This window comes from Bombus pascuorum, chromosome 5, assembly GCF_905332965.1.
Source record: "Bombus pascuorum chromosome 5, iyBomPasc1.1, whole genome shotgun sequence".
In the NCBI taxonomy this organism is placed as follows: domain Eukaryota; kingdom Metazoa; phylum Arthropoda; class Insecta; order Hymenoptera; family Apidae; genus Bombus; species Bombus pascuorum.
In genome coordinates this window covers 11,095,279-11,116,649 of record NC_083492.1, presented here as the reverse complement: position 1 = coordinate 11,116,649, position 21,371 = coordinate 11,095,279, and the positions used below count along the sequence as shown (strand labels likewise).

Sequence of the window (21,371 nt, the reverse complement as noted above, 5' to 3'; positions counted from 1 at the left end):
TAATTACTATGTAATTATATATTTTTGCAATGTTATTGAAGATAACTGCAGAAATTCACCACGCCTTAAAATTCTTACAATTACCTATCGTATCCCAAGTTAATAAGAAGAATATAAAGTACTAATAGCAAAGATTTTTAATTTCTTGTGCAAATAGATTGGTGATACAAATTACGAAAGATGTATTAATAAATTATAAATTGTAATTATTATATAACTCATATATACGATATTGATATATAAGATATTGTAATAAAATTAAATAATAACATGTAAGATATAAGTACAAGTACTATATATATCATACAATTTTAAAATAAAAGTATATAATATTTCAATACAGCGTTGTTATATGCATCTATATACATTTTTTATAATATTATAGTTATATAAATTAATTTAAATCATATCAATACAAATTCACTTGTAAAAGCGGCATTACATATTTATAATTTTTGACTAAACTGAATAATTTTCATTATATAGTCATGACTGATCGCGATCAATTAATCGTGATAAAATAATTTAGTTGATATTGGAATTATAATGATGATAATTATATTTTTGCTCAAATTTTTTAAATAAATTCTTTTGAAAGATAAATTTTTTTCATAAATGGAATATACCTATACATATGCGTCGTTTTATAGGGAAAATAGAGATTTCCTTATGAAGATGTGTATCTAATAAACATGGCGGCTGCCAAGTGATAATGCGTTTTGCTATGTTCAGTGCTTTCTAGTTTTGTGTTTATTATATGATTCCTTCTAGCCAATAATTTATGAAATAAGACAATCGTTTCTTTCTTTCGAAGAAATACAGCAAGATATTTTATTTGGCGTAGAAATTCAAGCATTTTTCGGAGAAAATTATCGTGCTCGAATTAAAACTTGTACGTATATCAAAATTGAGATAGTTCAGTTGAACTAGTTTTTGTATATTACAATGATCATTAAATACTTTAATTTGTAAGTTTCAATTATTTTAATTGATTTTTAAAACGTATAAGAATAAATATAGAGAATTGTTCTTTTGAATTTGTAGGTTCTTAATCATGTCGTTCTCGTTTATTATGTCATAATAAACTTTTATAGTAACTGATTTAGGAACATTACAGTTACATTATATTATTTCTGAATATAAAAATCTTAATTACAAAATTTGTATATTTTGCTAGCTTGAGGAGGAAAGTAATTTTAAAAAAGGAAGGAATGTATAATATTGTAAATAAACAAATTTATAATCAAATATCTATTCCAATGTTTATTATTGTGTAATTAATTTATTTATATTAATGTTGCTTTGCTTGATAATAATATAATCTTTTTTCAGTAGGAAGAAGAGTTCTGGTACCAAATAAAAATGCCTACACAGACAATAGAAAGCGATGATATTCGAGTGAAAATCGTTTATAATGGGTAATACAAATGATTTATTTGGAATCTTAATTTAATAAGTTAGAGTTAATAAAACAAGTATATTAAATTGTTAGCTAAAATGCTAAAGAAAATTTGGGAATATAGATATAGAAAAATTTTTTGTCAAATATAAAGTAGTATGTACATCTTTATGACAATAAATATTAATTTGATATTAATTAATATTATTTTATGATATTATTTTTGCTTAGAATATGGCAATGTTAATTCAAATCATGAACTTATGCAATTATTAGTTTAATGCTATTGAGCTTAATACAAGTAACGTTCAATAATAAAAGAAGTTAGTTTAAATATATATATTTTCTTTTTGTAAATGACTTATTTTTAACTTAATAAAAATACCACTATTATTGTTATTACTATTTAAATTACTACTTAGTAACTACTGATAAAATATTTTATGTACAATAATGATACATGTGTATTAATACAGTTTTATAGTAATAGCTAGGGTTAGCGTTAGGTACCTTATAATGTATATAGTACTCGTGCATTCAGTGTATATGTTTATATTTTCAGTATAAAATTATTTTTATGTGAATTTATTGTATATGGATATAAAAATATATACAAAGAAATATTGTTCTGTACTTACATATCTACTTAATAATTTTTGTGATATTACTTTCTTAATTATATTTGAAATTCATTTATTACCTAAGCTTATAATGGACGAAAGCCTAACATAAGCATATAATAATAATAATAATAAAATATAAAATGAAAACATAAAAATATATAAGTTTATGCATATAAAAGCTACATTGATAGAGAGTTATGCATTAATGAATTAAGTAAATCGTATACATTTTGTTTCCAAATATATGTACAAAGTTTAATAAAGTACAATAAAAAGGGCAAAATATAATAAAACAAAAATATAAAATAGGTTTTCATGGTAAAATTTAACCAATAATTATTTCAATTATTTATGATTTTATTTGACCATATAACTATTTATATGTAAATAATTTTTATATTTATATTATAACTCCTAATATTCAGTATTTTCCATAAGATTGTTATATGGTTTTGGATAATAATTGTTCTTCAAAATTAAAGATGTATCAAATTATTTAAAATCAAATAATTTTATAACATCATTTATGTGTTATTTATTTCTAGATAAGAAAAAAAGATTATTGTTTAAGTCGTGTGGGATTTCGATAAAATAAAATGAACAATTTTAGTCGTCAATAAAAGAGAAACATTAAGTTATATACATAAACATAGCCATAAATTTTTGCTAACTTTTTAAATAATCTGTACTATAATGCTCTTTTATTGATTTTTTTTTACATTAATGAAAACTAATGTTAAAATTTTGAATTTTGTAAGCTGCAAATTAATATACGCGCGCGATTGTATATTATATATAACAAAACAAGAAATTTTATCATTTTATCAATTTTTAAAGAAAGAGAAAAATTATAATGACTTATGTTTGTATTAGGGAAGTGCAGATTACGTATATCACTCCTGGCATTTCAGTAGACACCTTAAGGGAAGAAATGCGTACAATATGTGGATTTGGTGCTGCAGGGCCAGATCAATTTACAATGAAATGGGTTGATGATGAAGGAGATCCATGTAGGATCGCTTCCCAACATGAATTGGATGAAGCATTGCGTCTCTATGAACTAGAAAAGGATACTGAAATAACTATACATGGTAAGTGTTTATTATACCGTAATATGTTTTGAGATAATATGTGTCTTCATAAAATTTTCTTATTATTTGAGAAATTTAGATATATTAAAAAAGTTCTTTTTACATTTGAATGAAGTATATATATAAGCTCTTTTGAAGCAAAAGTACACATTGGTTATACAGGTTAATAGATCTATACCATATAATCATGTAGTAAGCTTTTATTTAAAAGAATTCTCCAAAATATATTATCAAATGTATGGATTGAAACTTTTAAAGCGCAATAAGCAACATTTCGAATTAAAATATAGTTATAATAGCTTTTACCTAAAATAATTTATCTTATATTAATATGAAAATATTGCAAAATTTAAATAATAATACAATTTAATTCAATTACTTACATCCTTATATGTATGTATATGAGTAGCATATAAGTTTGAAAATGCTACATGTGAAAATTTATTTGTGTGCATATTACTACATGCATATTAATATTTATTATAATTTATTTATAATACTAATCTACAAAATGACATATTTTATTGAATAGTATATATAATATATATAATATATATATATATATAATATATATATGTAATATATATATATAATATATATATAATATATATAATATGTATACTATTCAATAAAATACGTAATTTTATATATATATTTTTTACATATTATATGTCACATTTTTTACATTAAATATATATATTGCGTAATTTATTTATATATTTTATATATTTCACGAAACATTATTAGTTTGAGAACCATTGTACTTTCTAAATGGTTACATACACTTACGTATCATGTTGCAATAACACGAATGGTGAATTGAGCTTAATTTACTGATGAACTGGATTGAATTTAAACATGCCATTGTTTTCGTTCGCATTCCCTGTAACAACATTTAAACGTTTAAAAATTTTCGCATTCTCTGTAAACATTTAAAAATAATTTTTTACATCTTTATAATTAATTAACAGAGAGCATTATATATTTCTTTACGTACTGTAAGTCCATAATTATCCGCATTTAATAATTAGTGCTATATTTAATAATCAGCTTCTATACTAAGTTTAATCTACCCAAATATAATTTCTAAGTATACAGGATACCCTAGAAATCATGGTACAATCGCTAAAGAGGTGATTCAATATAAAAAAACAAGTCGTAAATATAGAATAAAATTTATTCATATGACACTTTGTTTTCAAAAAAGTCGATTTTTAAAATTTGTTAAGTATATTTAAAATTAGCTAATTCTGGTTTGGATAGGCGGTAACAGCCAATAAAAGATTATTTTACATGCGAAAATGTAGAATCAAATTTTTCGCAAAATTTTTAGTACTCAAGAAAATGCGCTCGCGCGTGTATGTTATGTGAAATTTGAAAATCGATTAGGTACATGCACGTGTACCAGGTCAGTTTCTAACTAAACATGTACAATCTCTATTTTCTTGAAGACAAGACTATGAATGACAAAATTTTATTCTATATTTTTTACTTATTTTAGCATGCAGAATAACCTCTTGTTGATTGTTTATTCGTACCTAGTCGATAATTAGTCAAGTTACGTACATATATTAAAGAAATTTTCAACTTCGATTTTTTCAAAAACGAAGGGCCGTATGAAAAAATGTTATTCTGTACTTGTATTTTCAATTTATTTTTTCACGTAGAATCATCCCCTTGTCGATTGTATCACGGTTGCTGGAACAACCAGTATACAAAAAATACATAATTTAAAATGTCAATAGAAACCAATAAAAAGCCGTTTTCCGTTAAAACGCTAGAAAATAGAGCGCTTTTTAGAAGGATGGAATAAATTGATAAAAGTGCTAATCAGAAGACGCAATGGAAGAGTGAAAAGTGAACGCAGTGAAAGAATAATAAGACGAGGAGAGCACTACAGAAAAAGAAGAAACCATAAGCGAAGAATATTGAGGACGAGGAGGAGTTGAAAACAGATTGGGGGGGGAAGGGTCTGGTAGTTTGTTGAAGAGGAATCAGTCCTGTTTTCCAGAGTATGCCTTTATTCCAGCGTTTGCGCATTTCGTGGAGTAAAGCGCGTCGGGCGGCGGCAGTAGTTAACGAATCCCGCGACAGCAGTCGATATTCTTACGCGGACCGATTAGCTACGAAGTTTTCTCACGCAAGTACGTTTGAACACTTAATTCATACGCATTCAGACATTAGAAGATAATTTATAATTTGTCCAAAAAGACACGTAAAGTAAATAAAACCACGAAACGAATTAAAAATACGAAGTAAAGAAAGCGAAAACTTCGAATTGAGGCAAAAGAGAGAGATAGTATTATACGTTGATTAGCCTGAAACGTGTAACGATAACAGAGCACTCCTCTTAGTTCGCGGTGGAAGATTTCAATGGTCGCCAATTCATGTCGAGAGCTGGTGACATCACAGCTTTAACAATCGCTGTCGAAGAGGTAGCAAAAGTGGCGATAAACCAGCATCGATCGCGCTGACTCGTCGCATTCTCAGCCGGGTTCTCCTGCAAGAGGTCGGGCCACGGGTAAAAGACAAGGACAGTGATTATTGGAGGAGCAAGAAGGAGAGAGACAATCCGGGCAAAGATATCCAGTTGAAACGAGACAGAGATAGAGAAAGAGCGTGCGCACCTACCTCTAGGAAGGAAAGTAGGGAAAATTTGGGGTGGGAGTTAGAGGGTAGTAGCGAGCAAAAGACGGGAGCCAGTAGTGTATTACTGCTGGACGATATTAGACAGCCAGGATAGACGAAACAAAAATACTTCAAGATAAATACTACTAAATTAAAATGGCGTGGGGCTATTGGAGCGCAACGTCGGTCAGCGATCGGGGTCGGTCGCCGCGTCGCGAGAAAGATAAACAACAGCATCAAACATTGCATCAGCACCAGCAACAACAGTATCACCAAGCTGAGACGGGAATTTCACAGGGAATGTACGGTGTGCAGCAAGTGCAAGGTGAGCTCGCTGGCTCCTCCTCTGTCGTGTCTACAGGGCCTGCTGTCGCAGTGGAGGAACCACCCTGCAGTATGATGATACAGGGTGGTTCCTTCTATTCTTACTCCGCGGCTACAGCGGCTGCGGCTGCAGCTGCTGTTGGGCGAAGGATTCCTGGCGTCGAAGGAGGACCCTCCACCTCATCCACTGCTATCCAAATCCTACCACGAGATCGACCAATCAAATCGAGCACCAGCACCTACCCGCCGTCGCCCAGTAGCGACTCAGCGGAATACGAACAGCCTATTGCCGGTTTGAGAACAGAATGTTCGCCTCATAACAGTCCTCGTGACGATATATTCGCGCAGCCTGGAACCTCCTCGTCCAGGATTAAGTTACTCTGCGATAAAGGCATCGATGATACTTCTGAGGTTGATATCGATGAGGTTACTGCAACAGAGATGATGTACGCGACCGCTAATCGAGGTATAGGGACTAGTACATGTCGTGTTCACGGACCGTGTAATCCTCAGCCGGATTCTGCACCGACTATGCCATCTTTGATCGATGATACAAGCGGATCTTCGCAGTTTTGGTTCAACGACATCACCTGGGGTAGGTTTTCACCTGGCTCCGCGCTAAAGGCAATTCAATCTTTAAAAAGGCCGATTATTTATTGCTACGAAGCACGATAATAGAATACTTTGTTCTAATTACTTACTAGAAATTATTGTTTTCCTAGTTTTCTTTTTCTTTCTCTCTCTTTTCCTGGTTTTATAGATGGTTTCAGATTGCACGTTATATAGGTATTGATTTAGACGAGCAGCTGGTTTTTAGTGATAAGAATGGAGCAATGAGTCGAGTACAGAAGGAAGTCGATCGATGTCGATCGAGAGAAATCTAGTGTCTTCTTCTTACTTGAGACGCTCACATATCCGCTTATTTTATCTGTTCTAGCTTGCATTTTTCACTGTCTCTGTGCATACAAATAAATTGTATTGTTTGTTGTTCCAGTTTAAGATATTTAACATATGACATGCTTTCGCATTCGAAAATTAATTAATTAATATTATTTTTAATGTTTTCTAATATTTATGAATTTTATTGAAAGTAAGTTTTATTTGAGAATACAAGGTTATTGAATTCTCGTTTTATTAAAGAGAAACCGAACATTTTTATTATGATATGAATATTTGAAAACAAGTTATAGTTATAATTATTAATATGTAAGAAGTTTCTTTTAATTTAACGATTGTGTATTAATTCCGTTTCTTTTTGGATAGAATTTGTATAAAATAGTTCTACAGTTAATCATTTTAATTCTTCAGAATTTAGAGAATTTATGAAAAGGAATTTTTGGATTATCAATTAATCAATTCATAATGAACAAAAAATAACAAAATCTTGAAAGTTCAAACGTAGTGTCCAAATTAATAAAAATAAACTAAAACAAAATCTCTCTTTCCGATATTAGTTGTTCATGCGTTGGCTAGAACTGTATGATACACTATACGATATTGCCCTCCAGACTAACGGTAATATTGAAGATCATCTTCGGCTCTACATGCGGTGCAATTCTCATATATCCATACATTACATTTTATGCACTGTACACAATCTTCACTTAAGTGGCTTACACTATATTTCTCATGATACTTTCATTATTATATCTTTTAGGTTTATTTGCTTTTTGGTTTCATCGTTCGTCAATTTTTATTTTTTAATTTTCGCTATCAAAAGATTAAACAGCAGTTTATGAACATTGAGGTCCAGATTATGATCTTTTACGTGTTAATTTTTTTCCACTGATGTTGCAACCCAGGACGTACAAACATAATCTCCTGCTTACAAGTAAATACATAGACGAAAATATTCGGTAACAATTTCCGAAATATAACATAAATAGATACTGTTAATATATTCTTTCAAAGCATTATACGTAATACACTTTTCAGAATCGCCGAAAATAAGATTGGGATGCTTAAAGATATAAGAAATACAAGATACTTAATAATTCAATCCAATGTGCTTGCTATGTAATTTTCTATTGAGAAACTTTTGAATATGATGAAAAATACTTGGCAAGTGACTGAAACTTTTTAAATTCATTATGGAGATAAGCATGTATACGATTTTGTATAAATTTTCTTTGTTGATGCTGGATCACGTCATCGCGAATATGTTAAATTAAATCTTATTAACGTTATTCATATTTTTAGTTAATATCGTAATGTACTGACATTTTTTATTTTACATTAAAAAGAAGTGAATTCAACTTCGCAATATTTTAGAAATCTTTAATATATCAAAAAGTAGTATAGTTCTTCTATAATATATATATATATATATATATTTACATATGATATATGTATATATATATGATAAGTATACTTATATATATGTATACTTATATATATGTATATATATATATATATATATATATATATATATATATATATATATACATACAGGGTGCTATATTTATCTTAGATTTCTAAATATATAAATTAATTACTTTTATTGGTAGAAAAATTGGTAGATAAAGTTAGTTGGTTCAGAGTGATCAATATTGTGATTTATCATCTTTATGATTTTCTTCTTCCAAGATCATTTCTTTTTTCAAGTTTTGAAGGATAGCGGCATTTTTTAAAAGCGGGATTTGATATTTTCAAATATCAATCGATGTTTTCTAAATTTAATTTTAACTTCACGAATTTAACAATTAAAATTAAAGTATCTTGAAGTTAAAATGCTTCAATAACTTTTTATACATCTAATCTCACTTGAGAAAGGTATTGTTATCCTTCAAAACTCGAATAAAATTATTTTAAGAGAAGAAAATCATGAATCACAATTCTGAACCAATTAACTTTGATCCGGCATAATTTTTTCTATTAATAAAAATAAATAATTTTAAGATATTTAGAAATCTAAGATAAATGAAACATCCCCTATATAATATCTTTTTCTTTCAGATTGTATTATTTCAATTGTACTTTTAGTACATCACTACAAGTTACAATTGACTACCTAGAGTATTTTCTTACCTTTGTTTTCAAAAGACTAAGGCAAAAAAGATGTAAACTATATGTACATATGTGTATGAAAGTTATACATTTTTGTAGGATGCTAAAGGATATTATATTAAGAGAAAAACTATGAAGAAGCTCATTTAAGGAAACGAAGATGATTTTAATATTGTATTCACTTGCAAAAAAAGAATATTTTTATCTTTTAAATTTATATGACATATAAAATTTCTTTTTTATCTTTTATTTGTTGCTGTTTTTTGTAACACAAATTTGAATCTTCTCTGTTCATGGAGAAGATTTAGAATACTTTAGCTGAATAAAAATGATGCATGATTTTCTATATTTTTCTAAACAAAACTCAATGAAATTGAAATAAAAAGCTTTTTCAGGTTGTAGCTTTTTTTGAATATTTACAATTAATATCTCAATATTTTTTGCAGCTTTACTCAATTAATTGGGAAATAAATGTTTGTTCGATATATATATATATATATATATATATATATATATATATATATATATATGCATATTAATAAAAAATTATTTTTCTTTTTTTTTTAACATATAGAACATATGTATTATATATCTCTTAAAGATATATAATACATAATCGATAGAAAAGCAACTGAGAAGAATGCTCTACAGTAAAATATACGGATTTTTTAATTTATGAAAGAAAAACAAAAGTATTTTGTTCAAAGTAATTAGATTTTAATCTTTTATAAAAAAAGTAAAAGGACATGTATTTTAAATAAATAAAAATTGTTTTATTGATTTACAAACTATGTAGTATTTCATGAGTACTTTATACAAATATTTCATAAAAGTGTTTTGAATAAAAAGTATTGTAATTAATTGCTATTGTTTTAGTTTTCATTTATATGATTTGTAAAAAATAAATAGTTAAAAAATTTTATGATATACTGATTGATAATGAATTTCGTTTGTATCATTGTTCATTAATTTTATTGATTAATTTTTTTATCGTTTTGTGCCATCGTTTGGTGTACGTATAAGAGTTCTTCAAACTAATCTAGATATAGTATTGAATCTGGATCTAATATTGATATAATTAAATCGCTTAAATAATTTGCAATTTTTAAATTATTTCAATAGTTTCAAATTATTTTCTAAGACAGCTAAATGGTTTGAATAATATTAAGATGTTACGATGTTCTATTTAGTTCTTTATTAAAAATTTAAATTCTGTCAACAAACATTTTATAATCATTATTTACCAGGATATTTCATGCCAAATTAAATATGCGCACAATACATGCGCACTAAACACTTGACAATATGTCACTAGATATTTTCTCTTACATTACGAAACTGCGATATGCTCTTAAATTACCAATTACTGATCTTTCTTTCATATTACCCTTTATTTCGCCGTGATAATTGGAACAGCATATAAAGATTTCCTTTAATTCCTATAATAGTAGCTTCAGAGTTCGATAGTTTCGAGCGATCGATTAACGCGCTCGAGACATAACGGCGGACATTGAAAACAACGGTTGCAACTACGCTAGCGAGGTCTACGGCGATAAAAGCGATAACAACGATCGCATCAATCGAATTTAATGTTATCCGTTATCGGGCCGCGTTTTATGATCAGGTTCTGGAATGAAAGTAACAGTAGGAGATATACTTCGTGCGGCAGGCGACGAGTTTCCAGATCTAATATAGATCTTTATCTTTGTTACACGATTTGGAAGTAGTGTTGGAACACGTTGCGTATATTATCCTAACATCGACATCTTTACTTTGTCCATGTTGTTTTAAACGGAGCTAAATAGAAATATAGATATAACGTTATGACGACGTTATGCGTTATGCACGATCTACGTTAGTATTTCCTTTTATTGTTATATATGATATATCAAAATGTGTTGAACGTGGTTCAAGATATTTTTATGCTTTTATTTAAGTGGATTGTTCGTCAGCTATGAAGAGCAGCTTTATAATTTTGTGACTATATATATAGTCATGCGTATATATAGTCACCTCCATAAGTCACTAGACAGTTGCTAACTTTGAATATACGTAATATTTGTTCTGTATGAAGACTACAGACAGAGAATACGATAAGTTACATTTTCCACGTATCACAGAATATTTTTAAAATTTACTATGTTCTTAATATCACTCTTATACAAGTAAAATTGTTATTGTTATTTCATTTCAATAATTAAAAGTATTAGATCTAAAATATTAAAATATTCTGTGGCTTAACAGTTGTGCTTTTGGCTTATACAAAACTTCGTTCGTATACACATATATTATACTTCATAATGTATAATTCTCATATATTTTGACGTAACAGGTCTTTTCCATTTTTAGCTATTTTATATTAAAATATTTCATACAGTGTCATTACAATAAAAAATCAATAAAAATATACATATCGTATATGCATATCGTATTTTTATATAATCTTCATACATATACTTTCTATTATATTATTTGGAATTGGTTGAGAAGTTCATAGGGTTTTCAAAATTGGGCAGTTTAAATATAATAATGTTAGGCCGCGTGTATTAATGAAAAATAATTTTCAATGGTTTTATTTACTAGCCATATCCAATTTGCAAACATTATGATAAGAAATATTAGGAAACCACTTCAAAACAAATAAATGACGAAAAAAATAGTGTATAAAATTAGCTAATAAAATATTAAGTATTAGTTTTGATTACCATTTACTAAGATAATTTTATTGACCTTCATTGTTGCAACTATAGAAAAAGTATATATACTATGTAATGTCCCCTGTGTACAAGCAAACTTGTATAAAAATAATTTTTTTTATATATTCATATAAAATATTTAATTATTTTAAGTTAATTCAAATTGCATCGTTACATATATATGTATGTATGTTTAGCCTTCTAAGATAAAATTTTTCTTTAGATTTTAAGAATAATTCATTTCTGTCAATTATTAACAATAGAAATATATCTTTTCTGATGATTCTGTAAGGGAGACATAATGCACTAAAATTTACCGAAAATAAATATAATTTATTATACTTAACTCGTTTATAATTTTTGAAATCCAATATTGCATATATGAAATATCGAGTATGAACGGGTTAAATTGATCAATTTTATATCGAAAACTTGGTATATTGTATTGTTACGATTCATATTATTCTTTTCCTTTTAATTATCATTTATACTAAATACAATATTTGTCGTAATAACAAGTCAAGCATGTTTATATTTCGATATATACTTGATTTATTTCACGCCTTGTCTATAATGAAAAATTTCACAGTTGTGAATATGAATAGCTGGAAGTTGAATGTGTTGGATATTCAAATCTGTTTTAGTTTCATTATATTATTATAGTAAATATTTTATCTCAAAGACTTCTTGATTTTATCAATTTTTTCCAATTACTTTGTTTGTTTACTTGCTTCGGCAATACGTGTACTAACATTGAAATGAATGCATTGCATTTGATATAATATAAAATTTCTTAGCATGAAGCAAAATTTCCTGGCGTGATAGATGTCTTTTATCTATTAATGTAATTAACGTTAAATTATTATTTATGATTTCTATAATATGTAGCATGTTATTTACATGTTTACGAAATGTAATATAATTACTACTTCTACTCTATTAATACAATTAATTTTTATTTATTATTTAAGGTTTCTATAGCATACTATTTATATTTTTAGAAAATTCAATTTTTAATGTACTGTTGTTTTTCTTATTTTTGAATGTGTTATGCCGTTTGGACTACCTCCATAGAAGAGAAAATCTTTCTCCGAAACTAAAGTAGGAATCTTTCTTCTTGTAGATCAAACAAAAGTGGCAAAGAAAGTCACGTTAACCGTTGTAAATGTACGTAACCCAAAAGCGTATTAATTTAAACAAAAACCTAGTAATGAATTAGTTATTGAAAAGAGTAGATCCCCGGACTAATTATCATAGTGATGCCTGTTTTGCATGACTGAATATTCATAAGATATTCTTTTCGTGCCTTACAGCTGGGTTTTTGATCGTTCTGAGTGCACTACAATAAATTAGAGACTCTATATATTACACTGTACATAACAAGGTGGTCATGTTCAATTTATTATATATTTATTGTGTATCTCTAGGATATTCAAGGTAAAATTTCTAGTTCAACCATACTGTTCTCTTCAGATCTGTTTCAATTTTATGTTTATTCTCGTAATCATCTTTGCACAGTCTATTTATAAAAAGTGTCTTTTTCTACAAATAATAAGTAAGACGAATCATATAAATTCCATAATATTTGTAAAACATTAATCTCTTTTTGCAAGGGTCATTATTAGCTGAAGAATACGCGAGAAGAACAGTAAGGTCAAATAAAATTTTTATTTAAAGAAATACATAGTTGACTTTTTTGATATTCATATTTCTATCTCAAACTTAGTCTGTGTTATTTTAATTAACAGAATGAAACCGTAGTACATGATATGAGAGTGAAAAATTATTTATTTTTGTTACAGTTTTTCCTAATGTGCCGCCTGCGCCAGGAATGCCCTGTCAAGGAGAAGACAGTGAGTTTTCATCACCAAAGAAAGAAATTTCTAACCTATTAACATACAGTATTTCACAATTCAACGATTTTTCAATAATACTAGCCAGCGAGTTGTTCAATTAACAATAAGTTTAAGATTTTGTTGTAAAGGAATATGAGTTGTCTGGCTATATCAACCGTTGATAAAAGAAAATGGAGAACGTTGAGGAGAATCGTTCTTTTCTTCCGTCGACGCTTATTCTTTTCGAATGTTATATTGCTACATTTAAAATCAAGCAGATCTGTTTTAGTTTTCATGAAACATGGATAATCTTAGCGCGCTTATTTTTAGTTTCATCATTTACATAAATTTATATGTACACCTGATTCTTCATTTATACGATAGAGATTAACAGACTTTTTAGTTTTGTCAAATTAATTACGGTTCTGTAAAAACTTTTTGTCAATTTGTTACTCGTGTAGAAAATCAATAGAAAAATCAATTCCAAACTAATGTTTAAAAATGTATAAGTATCTGAGTGTTAATATAAAATTGTCGAAAATGAAATTTTATATATATGTCGGATCTTTTGAATCTTTGGATCATGTGATGCTAAATATCGTATAGATCAAAGATCAGGTGTAACATACTATATTAACCCACTAAGGACCAAGCAATAGTTTATCGTAATGTTATAAATAAATGAAAAACAACGAATAAATGAAACAACGAATGAAATATTAAACGGAATTGGAATTCCCATTCATAGTCATAATATTAGAAAACAGAATTTGATGATGTACATAAAAATATAAAATGTTGGATTAACGCAACGTTGGACTTCAATATGTTAACATGTTAACAAAATCCGAACAGAAGATTCTACTTACGATTAATATGTTTCTACTGCGTTTGTCAATATTTCCAATTTCAAATATCGCGCGCTTAAATATCAAGATGACCTTATCGTGTTTACAAGTTTTATATACGATTGTTTTGCCTTTACAAGATTGTACAATAGTTGGATAGTTTCAACTATCGGGGAATATGGAGGGACTTCAGTCAATCGCAGTTTTACTGCAAATTTTTCAATGCGGTATTCCAATGGGAATATAATTTAAATGCAATTATATCGTAACTTTATAAACGAGATTTTACTATAACTTTAAATGAAATTCGTGTTATATTGCCATAATTAAGGAGAAACGTTAAAAACATTCGAATCTCTACGATAGCGCATGTAATATCGTTGACACATGCCTACACATGCCTATTTTGTCCAATTAGTATTACGGATGAAGTAATAAGAGAAACTGAAATTAAAAACGAGAACAAAATCAGGACAAATATTGAAGATCAATTCTCTGGTTCATTCGTGATATTTATGTTTTTTCATTTTCCAAAGGAAGCATCTACAGACGCGGCGCTCGTAGATGGAGGAAGCTGTACCGAGTGAATGGTCATATATTTCAGGCGAAACGTTTCAATCGGGTAAGCATCATTTCATTCAACTTACTGCTCCACTGTTACTTTCCCCCTTTTTTTTCTTTTAGCTCATTATTATGTTTTTATTTTCCACACATCATTCACACACAATTATACTGTGTCACAAGTTTACAATGCATCATCATTCAGATCACACAGATGAATAAAATTGTAATTTCTGCTCAGAGGAACTTGCTGGCTAGTGAATGTTGAACGTCAAATGCTATATTTAATCGTTGATTATAATAATGATTTGCCCATTAAATACCTAAGACTGAGAATAATGTTTCTGTCATTTAAATAATGTAGGTCGTTCCCAGAGATGAATGATTTATGTGTAATGTTTAGTGTGTAAAAGTAAGAATGTGATAGTACTATTTGATAGAAGTTAAACAATTTCAATAACTTTATATTACATAACAAGTTTATTGATTTATTATAAGTCAAAAGTTTTACAATTACAAAAGGAATAACTAATTTCTATATGAGTAGAATAGAACTTTTGTAGGTAATGATTAAGAAAATTGAATGTATGAATGATGGTGTTCTTAGAGTTTCGATGGAAATTTGATAGTACTGAATTTTCTATATACATGTTGTAACGAAGGAGAATTTGGAAATATTATAATATTATAATATGCAACGATTTTTAGTATCTGGATTTTTGTTTGAAAGTTAAGTTTTTAATAAGAACTGTAAAGTTCTTGTTAATAGATTAGTATTTAATACTTTTTAAAGACTGGAATTATTCTTAAACCAAAAATCTATTTTTATTGTATTCTTATTATTTAGGAAAGGATTAATACATAATACTGTGAATATAAAAGTGAACCAAATGTAATATTTTTATTCCTTAAACAAGAAGCCCTAAGTAATAATTTGACCTTCCAATTAAATTAGCTTGCTTTCTTTTTCTCAAGATTTCATACGATACTCGAGTTATGTTCAAAATGTGAAAACAGTGACTTTCGCAAATAATTTCTTGTCTAACTTTCGTAGCGAGCGTTTTGCGCGTTCTGCCAGGATCGGATTTGGGGGCTAGGTCGGCAGGGGTTCAAATGTATTCAGTGCAAGCTACTGGTGCACAAGAAATGTCACAAGGTGGTGCGCAAACCATGCTTGAGTGTGCAACAGCAACAACAACAGCAGATGCCAAGCACCGAATCGCAGACGATCGACAGAAACGGCGATCAACAACAGCTTGATTCTGTTCAATGCAGCCCAGTAGCTCATCTAGAGGATGAGATACCAGAGTCGCCAATTATTGAGGAGCATTCACGCAATCGTAAGGATATTTGAATTTTTATATGCAAATTTTAGGAAGTAAATGAATTTTATCTTCCTTTCGTTAGGAATCGTAAAATAATATTACAAAAAGGAGACTATCGACTATTTGAAATATATCAGGTTTTAACTGATAATTTTACAAATATATGCAAAAAATTTATTTATGTGTTAATATACAGGATAATTATAAAAAAACAAGTTACGATCTTTGTATGATTTTATTAGTTGTAAGCTATGATTATTTGTTTGGAAATTCAAAAGGGCGCATCTGAAAGATTTATTATTTGAAAGTATATAAAAATTTGTTATTGATGCTACATAAATTATTAAAAATGTAACAGTAGAATATTGTTGAACAATACAAGTAGAACTTTTTGTTGAGAACAATCTTTTATCGATTAAACTGTATTAAACAACATAATATATTATATGTTTAAAATTCTTTATTTAAAAATCTTAAAAATCTTAAAACGATAAAACAATGTTAAAATGTTATAACAAAATATTAAAATAAGCAATCTATATTAAATCATAATTTTAGTATTTCTTCATAAAAACAGATGAACGTTTACTTATTATTCAAAAGATATTATAAAATAAGATTAGACTAAACCTGATTACTTATTGAATTAAATATATTTTTAGGAACTGGAAGTGAAGAAAGGGAGGAATTGCCGTTGGATACATTAAATGATGCTGATAATTCAAATGATATGCAGAGGCAATACTCGTTAAATGATTTCGAACTGATTAGGGTAATCGGTCGTGGTTCCTATGCGAAAGTTTTGATGGTAGAATTGAAGCGTACAAAGAGGATTTACGCGATGAAAGTAATTAAGAAGGCCTTAGTAACTGATGACGAAGACATCGATTGGGTGCAAACGGAAAAACACGTGTTTGAGACCGCCTCGAATCATCCATTCCTTGTGGGACTTCACTCCTGTTTTCAGACACCCTCTCGTCTGTTCTTCGTGATCGAGTTTGTACGCGGTGGTGATCTGATGTTCCATATGCAACGACAACGCCGTCTTCCGGAAGAACATGCTCGATTTTATGCAGCTGAAATTAGTCTGGCTTTGAACTTTTTGCACGAAAAAGGTAAAAGAAATGCTCTTTGTTATTTTCAGAAAGAACTAGGGCTAATTTCCCTTTAAAAATGAAAATAATGCAAAAAGCAAAATAATTAAATTGGGGAGATTTTATTTATAAGAATTTTCAAAATATTGCATAGAATACACATAATATACAATAATAAATAAAATACCGAAAGTGAAGTATTGGTTATAACGTTTAGTAGGTCAAACGAATCTTTATCTAGGTTCCATTTTTTTAGTTATTAGTAAGTAGTTATTAATAAAAATAGGAAATAGGAATAAACTTTTATAAACTTTTTATTATTCTTAGTTACAGAACATATTGGTATAGTTTTTATAGGAAGAGATTAAATATTCTATATATAATTACATTAATATTAATGCTTAAATTTTGAATATTTAAAATGATGGCAAAATTTTATCATTTAATTATGTTTGTTACAATTCACTGAAATATCCTTTGTTAAATTTTGTATATTCTATTAAATTTTTTTATTATGTTTCTTTGATACTATATCAAATCATCTTCAAAATTATATTTATTTGATTAATTTTTGATGTACAAAAACAATTAAAAATTGAAAACGGTAAAATATTAATTATATGGGGAATATTTACATAATTTTAGATTTAAATTTTCTAGAATAAATCCATTGTTAACACAATTTTTCAATAATCGGATGATACATGAACATATTCAATGTACAAGATGTATGGACACTGTAAAATGTATTTGTATTGATTGTGATGTATGATTTCTTTGTGCAGGTATCATATACAGAGATTTAAAGTTAGACAACGTACTACTTGATCACGAAGGACACGTGAAATTAACTGATTACGGAATGTGCAAGGAAGGTGTTAGAGAGGGTGATACAACCGCTACGTTCTGTGGCACTCCGAATTATATAGCGCCTGAAATATTGCGGGGTGAAGATTACAGCTTCTCTGTAGATTGGTGGGCACTTGGTGTACTTCTGTATGAAATGCTTGCAGGTCGCAGCCCATTTGATATCGCGGGCGCGTCGGAAAATCCAGACCAAAATACCGAAGATTATCTATTCCAAGTTATTTTGCAGAAAACAATTCGTATACCAAGATCGTTATCGGTCAAAGCAGCATCTGTGCTTAAAGGTTTCCTTTGCAAAGATCCAAACGAAAGATTAGGTTGTGGTAAAAGGCCAACTGCTTTCCTTGATATTGTTGCTCATCCCTTCTTCAAAGCAATAGATTGGGAAATGGTAATTCTCATAATATGAAAGGAAATATAAAAGTATTAGAATGTTAAAGCATAGAGTATACATTTAAAGATATAGTGAGGCTGTAGAAATTGAGAAAAGCTACTTGTAAAATCTCAAACTTTTTTTTTACAAATCTCTATTGATTCAGAGATGTAGAATAATGCCATGATGGTTGTAATAAGTCATTTTCAAATGCCTTGTGTATGATATTAATCATGCAAGAAATGTATTTTGTATATTAAATATTATCAATATATTTTCAGTTGGAGCAGAAACAAGTAACACCACCTTATAAACCAAGATTAGATTCTGATCGTGACCTAGCAAACTTCCCACCAGAATTTACAGATGAACCAGTTCATTTAACACCGGATGATCCGTAAGTTTTGTTAAAAAGAATTTACTAATTTATCTTTATGTTTTAAACTAAGAATAAAATTTTAAATAATTGTTTTTAATATTAAGTTTCCTAACTCAAAATAAGCTTATATATATTAATAGGCTAATTTTGAATTTTCTGTAACAACAGGAAGTTATGTGATCCAGTGTTTTAACTAACTCTGTCTATATGATTAGAATAAATAATATAGAATATCATTTAAAAAAATAGTGACTCGTGACAATATATAGTTCAATGTCAAAGAAAAATTATTGAAAATTTTAATTCAATTCAGTTCAAGTAAATTAAAATATTAGTTTCTAAGGAAATTGTGTCAGTAATTTGAATGCCATTTTAAATAAATCAATTTGAAGCTTTTGTATTTTTATACAATAGAAAACGATATGTTTTTTGAGCTTTTATACTTGTATCAATTTTACATATGTTTTCTTTAAACATATATTTATAAACTAGAATACGCTTTCTTAATAAGATAAATACATATATTGATAATAATAAATAATAAATAAATAAATATTTTGCAGGAGAGTGATCGACAAGATCGATCAAAGTGAATTCGAAGGCTTTGAGTATGTGAACCCATTACTTATGTCTTTAGAAGACTGCGTGTGACAAGAACCGCTTGTTATTGTGCCACGTCATACTCAAAATCAGCAACAATTACAGTCATGTTACATGTACGAATTACAAGACAAACTTGCAAAGCTTCGAATCGATCCCCTATTGAACATCGGCTCAAGAAATCGAGGTTATCATAACAATGTTTTTTTAATGACATACTCCGAAGAGAATGAGAACGACAATAATTATAACGAATATCGGTTATCACCACCGTTTCCATTCCGGTACGAAAATCCGATATGCTCCAGTTCTCTAAGTATCACAGATGTTACGTACGGCTTTAGCAATAACAATGAGATCATTAGTAACTACGATGAACACAATTACGATGATGAGGAAGATGAAAGTCCGAAGAAAGGGCTCTTGAAGCAAATGTTTTGCCTTCCATTAAATTAAGCTAAATAAGGCTTATTTAATATTACGAGATTGCCTCTAATTAATAGCTACTATAAATTTTGTAGATTGCAAGAGATTTGAAACCTGTAACGAAGTTAAAGTTTACAGAATCCTTGTATTAAGTATTGGAAGAAAAAAGTATTTAATTTGCGTCACATATATATGATCGTGTTGAACTCTTCTTTCACATGGTGCTGCAATTTAAGCGTTATTAATGGGTATTATTTTCAGCTATTTTTAGAAGAGAAATTAATTAAAATGGAAAATGTACCTGACTGCTTCGATTAATCTCGTAGGTAATATGTCATTCCGTTGCGCAGTCGTTCTATTAATATTTACGAGCATTGTACGATCTATTATATCGCTTGCATGAACGTATTCACTAAAAACAATAGCAACAAAATATTTCTAACGAACTAATATCTATTTAAGAAAAAAATATTGTATATTATAGATTAATTACGTTTGAGAAAAAAAAAATATAGCGAACGTAAGTATAAAATTTCTAAAAAAAAAACTAATTTTTGTTTTCTACATTTTTCTCTTTCTTTATATTTAACGTTATAGTACATTAGCGAAACACTTCTAAAAGGAAATTGTTTATCACAATATATTAAAGGAAGAAGGAAGAAATAATCTTAATCACATCACAATTTATAGTATTACATATACAATTTTGCAAATATTTTTATTTGCGTTCCAAGGATGTGAAAGTTATATAGTAAATAATTTTGGTATTAAACTTCCTTTTATAAGTAATATTATATTAATTTTTATCGATGCATTTTGTTCAATACTTTCTTTTGTTATAAGATAGTAGAAATAAAAAGTTAAAATTGCACAAAATGATAAGCATTGTTTTTGTATTCTAAATGGACTAATTTTCCAGTTTCTATTACTATTTTCATATTTCTAATATAAATTAAATATTATTATTTTTGTAAGCTAACGATATTTAGCTAATGATATATATAGGGATATAAAATGAAGGTCTTCCACTGCCATATCTTTTTGTATCCATTGCAAAACTTAAATCACCCTATGCGTTATTAAGAAAGCAAAGAAATTCATCTCGCTGTTATTTTGTTAATACCTTTTGTTATAGTAAAATCTAATAAACAAAATTACGAGTAGGATCTAAACTAATTTCTGATTAATAAACATAATACAACCTAAATTTTGTGCAATTTTATATTACTACTTTACGTTTAAACAGGATGTTAATCATTGTTCATTGATCAATATTAAGTCATTTTTTTATTGTTA

At 28.2% G+C, this 21,371-nt stretch overlaps 1 protein-coding gene across 6 annotated transcripts; it reads left to right on the top strand.

Moving 5' to 3' along the window:
• Nucleotides 1-665: 665 nt before the first annotated feature.
• LOC132907322 (atypical protein kinase C) lies at nt 666-19,928 on the top strand. Of its 6 annotated transcripts, none has more exons than XM_060960291.1 (10): nt 666-892; nt 1,336-1,418; nt 2,896-3,113; nt 13,570-13,620; nt 14,987-15,072; nt 16,066-16,351; nt 16,999-17,451; nt 18,216-18,688; nt 18,952-19,067; nt 19,613-19,928. In XM_060960291.1, the coding sequence occupies exons 2-10, from the start codon at nt 1,363-1,365 to the stop codon at nt 19,698-19,700; spliced, it is 1,827 nt and encodes a 608-aa protein (XP_060816274.1). In that variant the 5' UTR covers nt 666-892; nt 1,336-1,362; the 3' UTR covers nt 19,701-19,928. The 6 variants fall into 6 exon arrangements, with proteins under 6 accessions (XP_060816274.1, XP_060816273.1, XP_060816275.1 ...); XM_060960290.1 differs by having other exon boundaries at nt 1,333-1,418; XM_060960292.1 differs by lacking the exon at nt 13,570-13,620 and having other exon boundaries at nt 1,333-1,418.
• The last annotated feature ends 1,443 nt before the right edge of the window (nt 19,929-21,371 follow it).

Bases quoted from the DNA above. Each gene is read 5' to 3' on its own strand.
- LOC132907322 (XM_060960286.1), top strand. From the start codon at position 5,898: ATGGCGTGGGGCTATTGGAGCGCAACGTCGGTCAGCGATCGGGGTCGG. The intron at 13,621-14,986 runs GTGAGTTTTCAT...CATTTTCCAAAG, and splicing joins GCCCTGTCAAGGAGAAGACA to GAAGCATCTACAGACGCGGC. The intron at 18,689-18,951 runs GTAATTCTCATA...ATATATTTTCAG, and splicing joins AAGCAATAGATTGGGAAATG to TTGGAGCAGAAACAAGTAAC.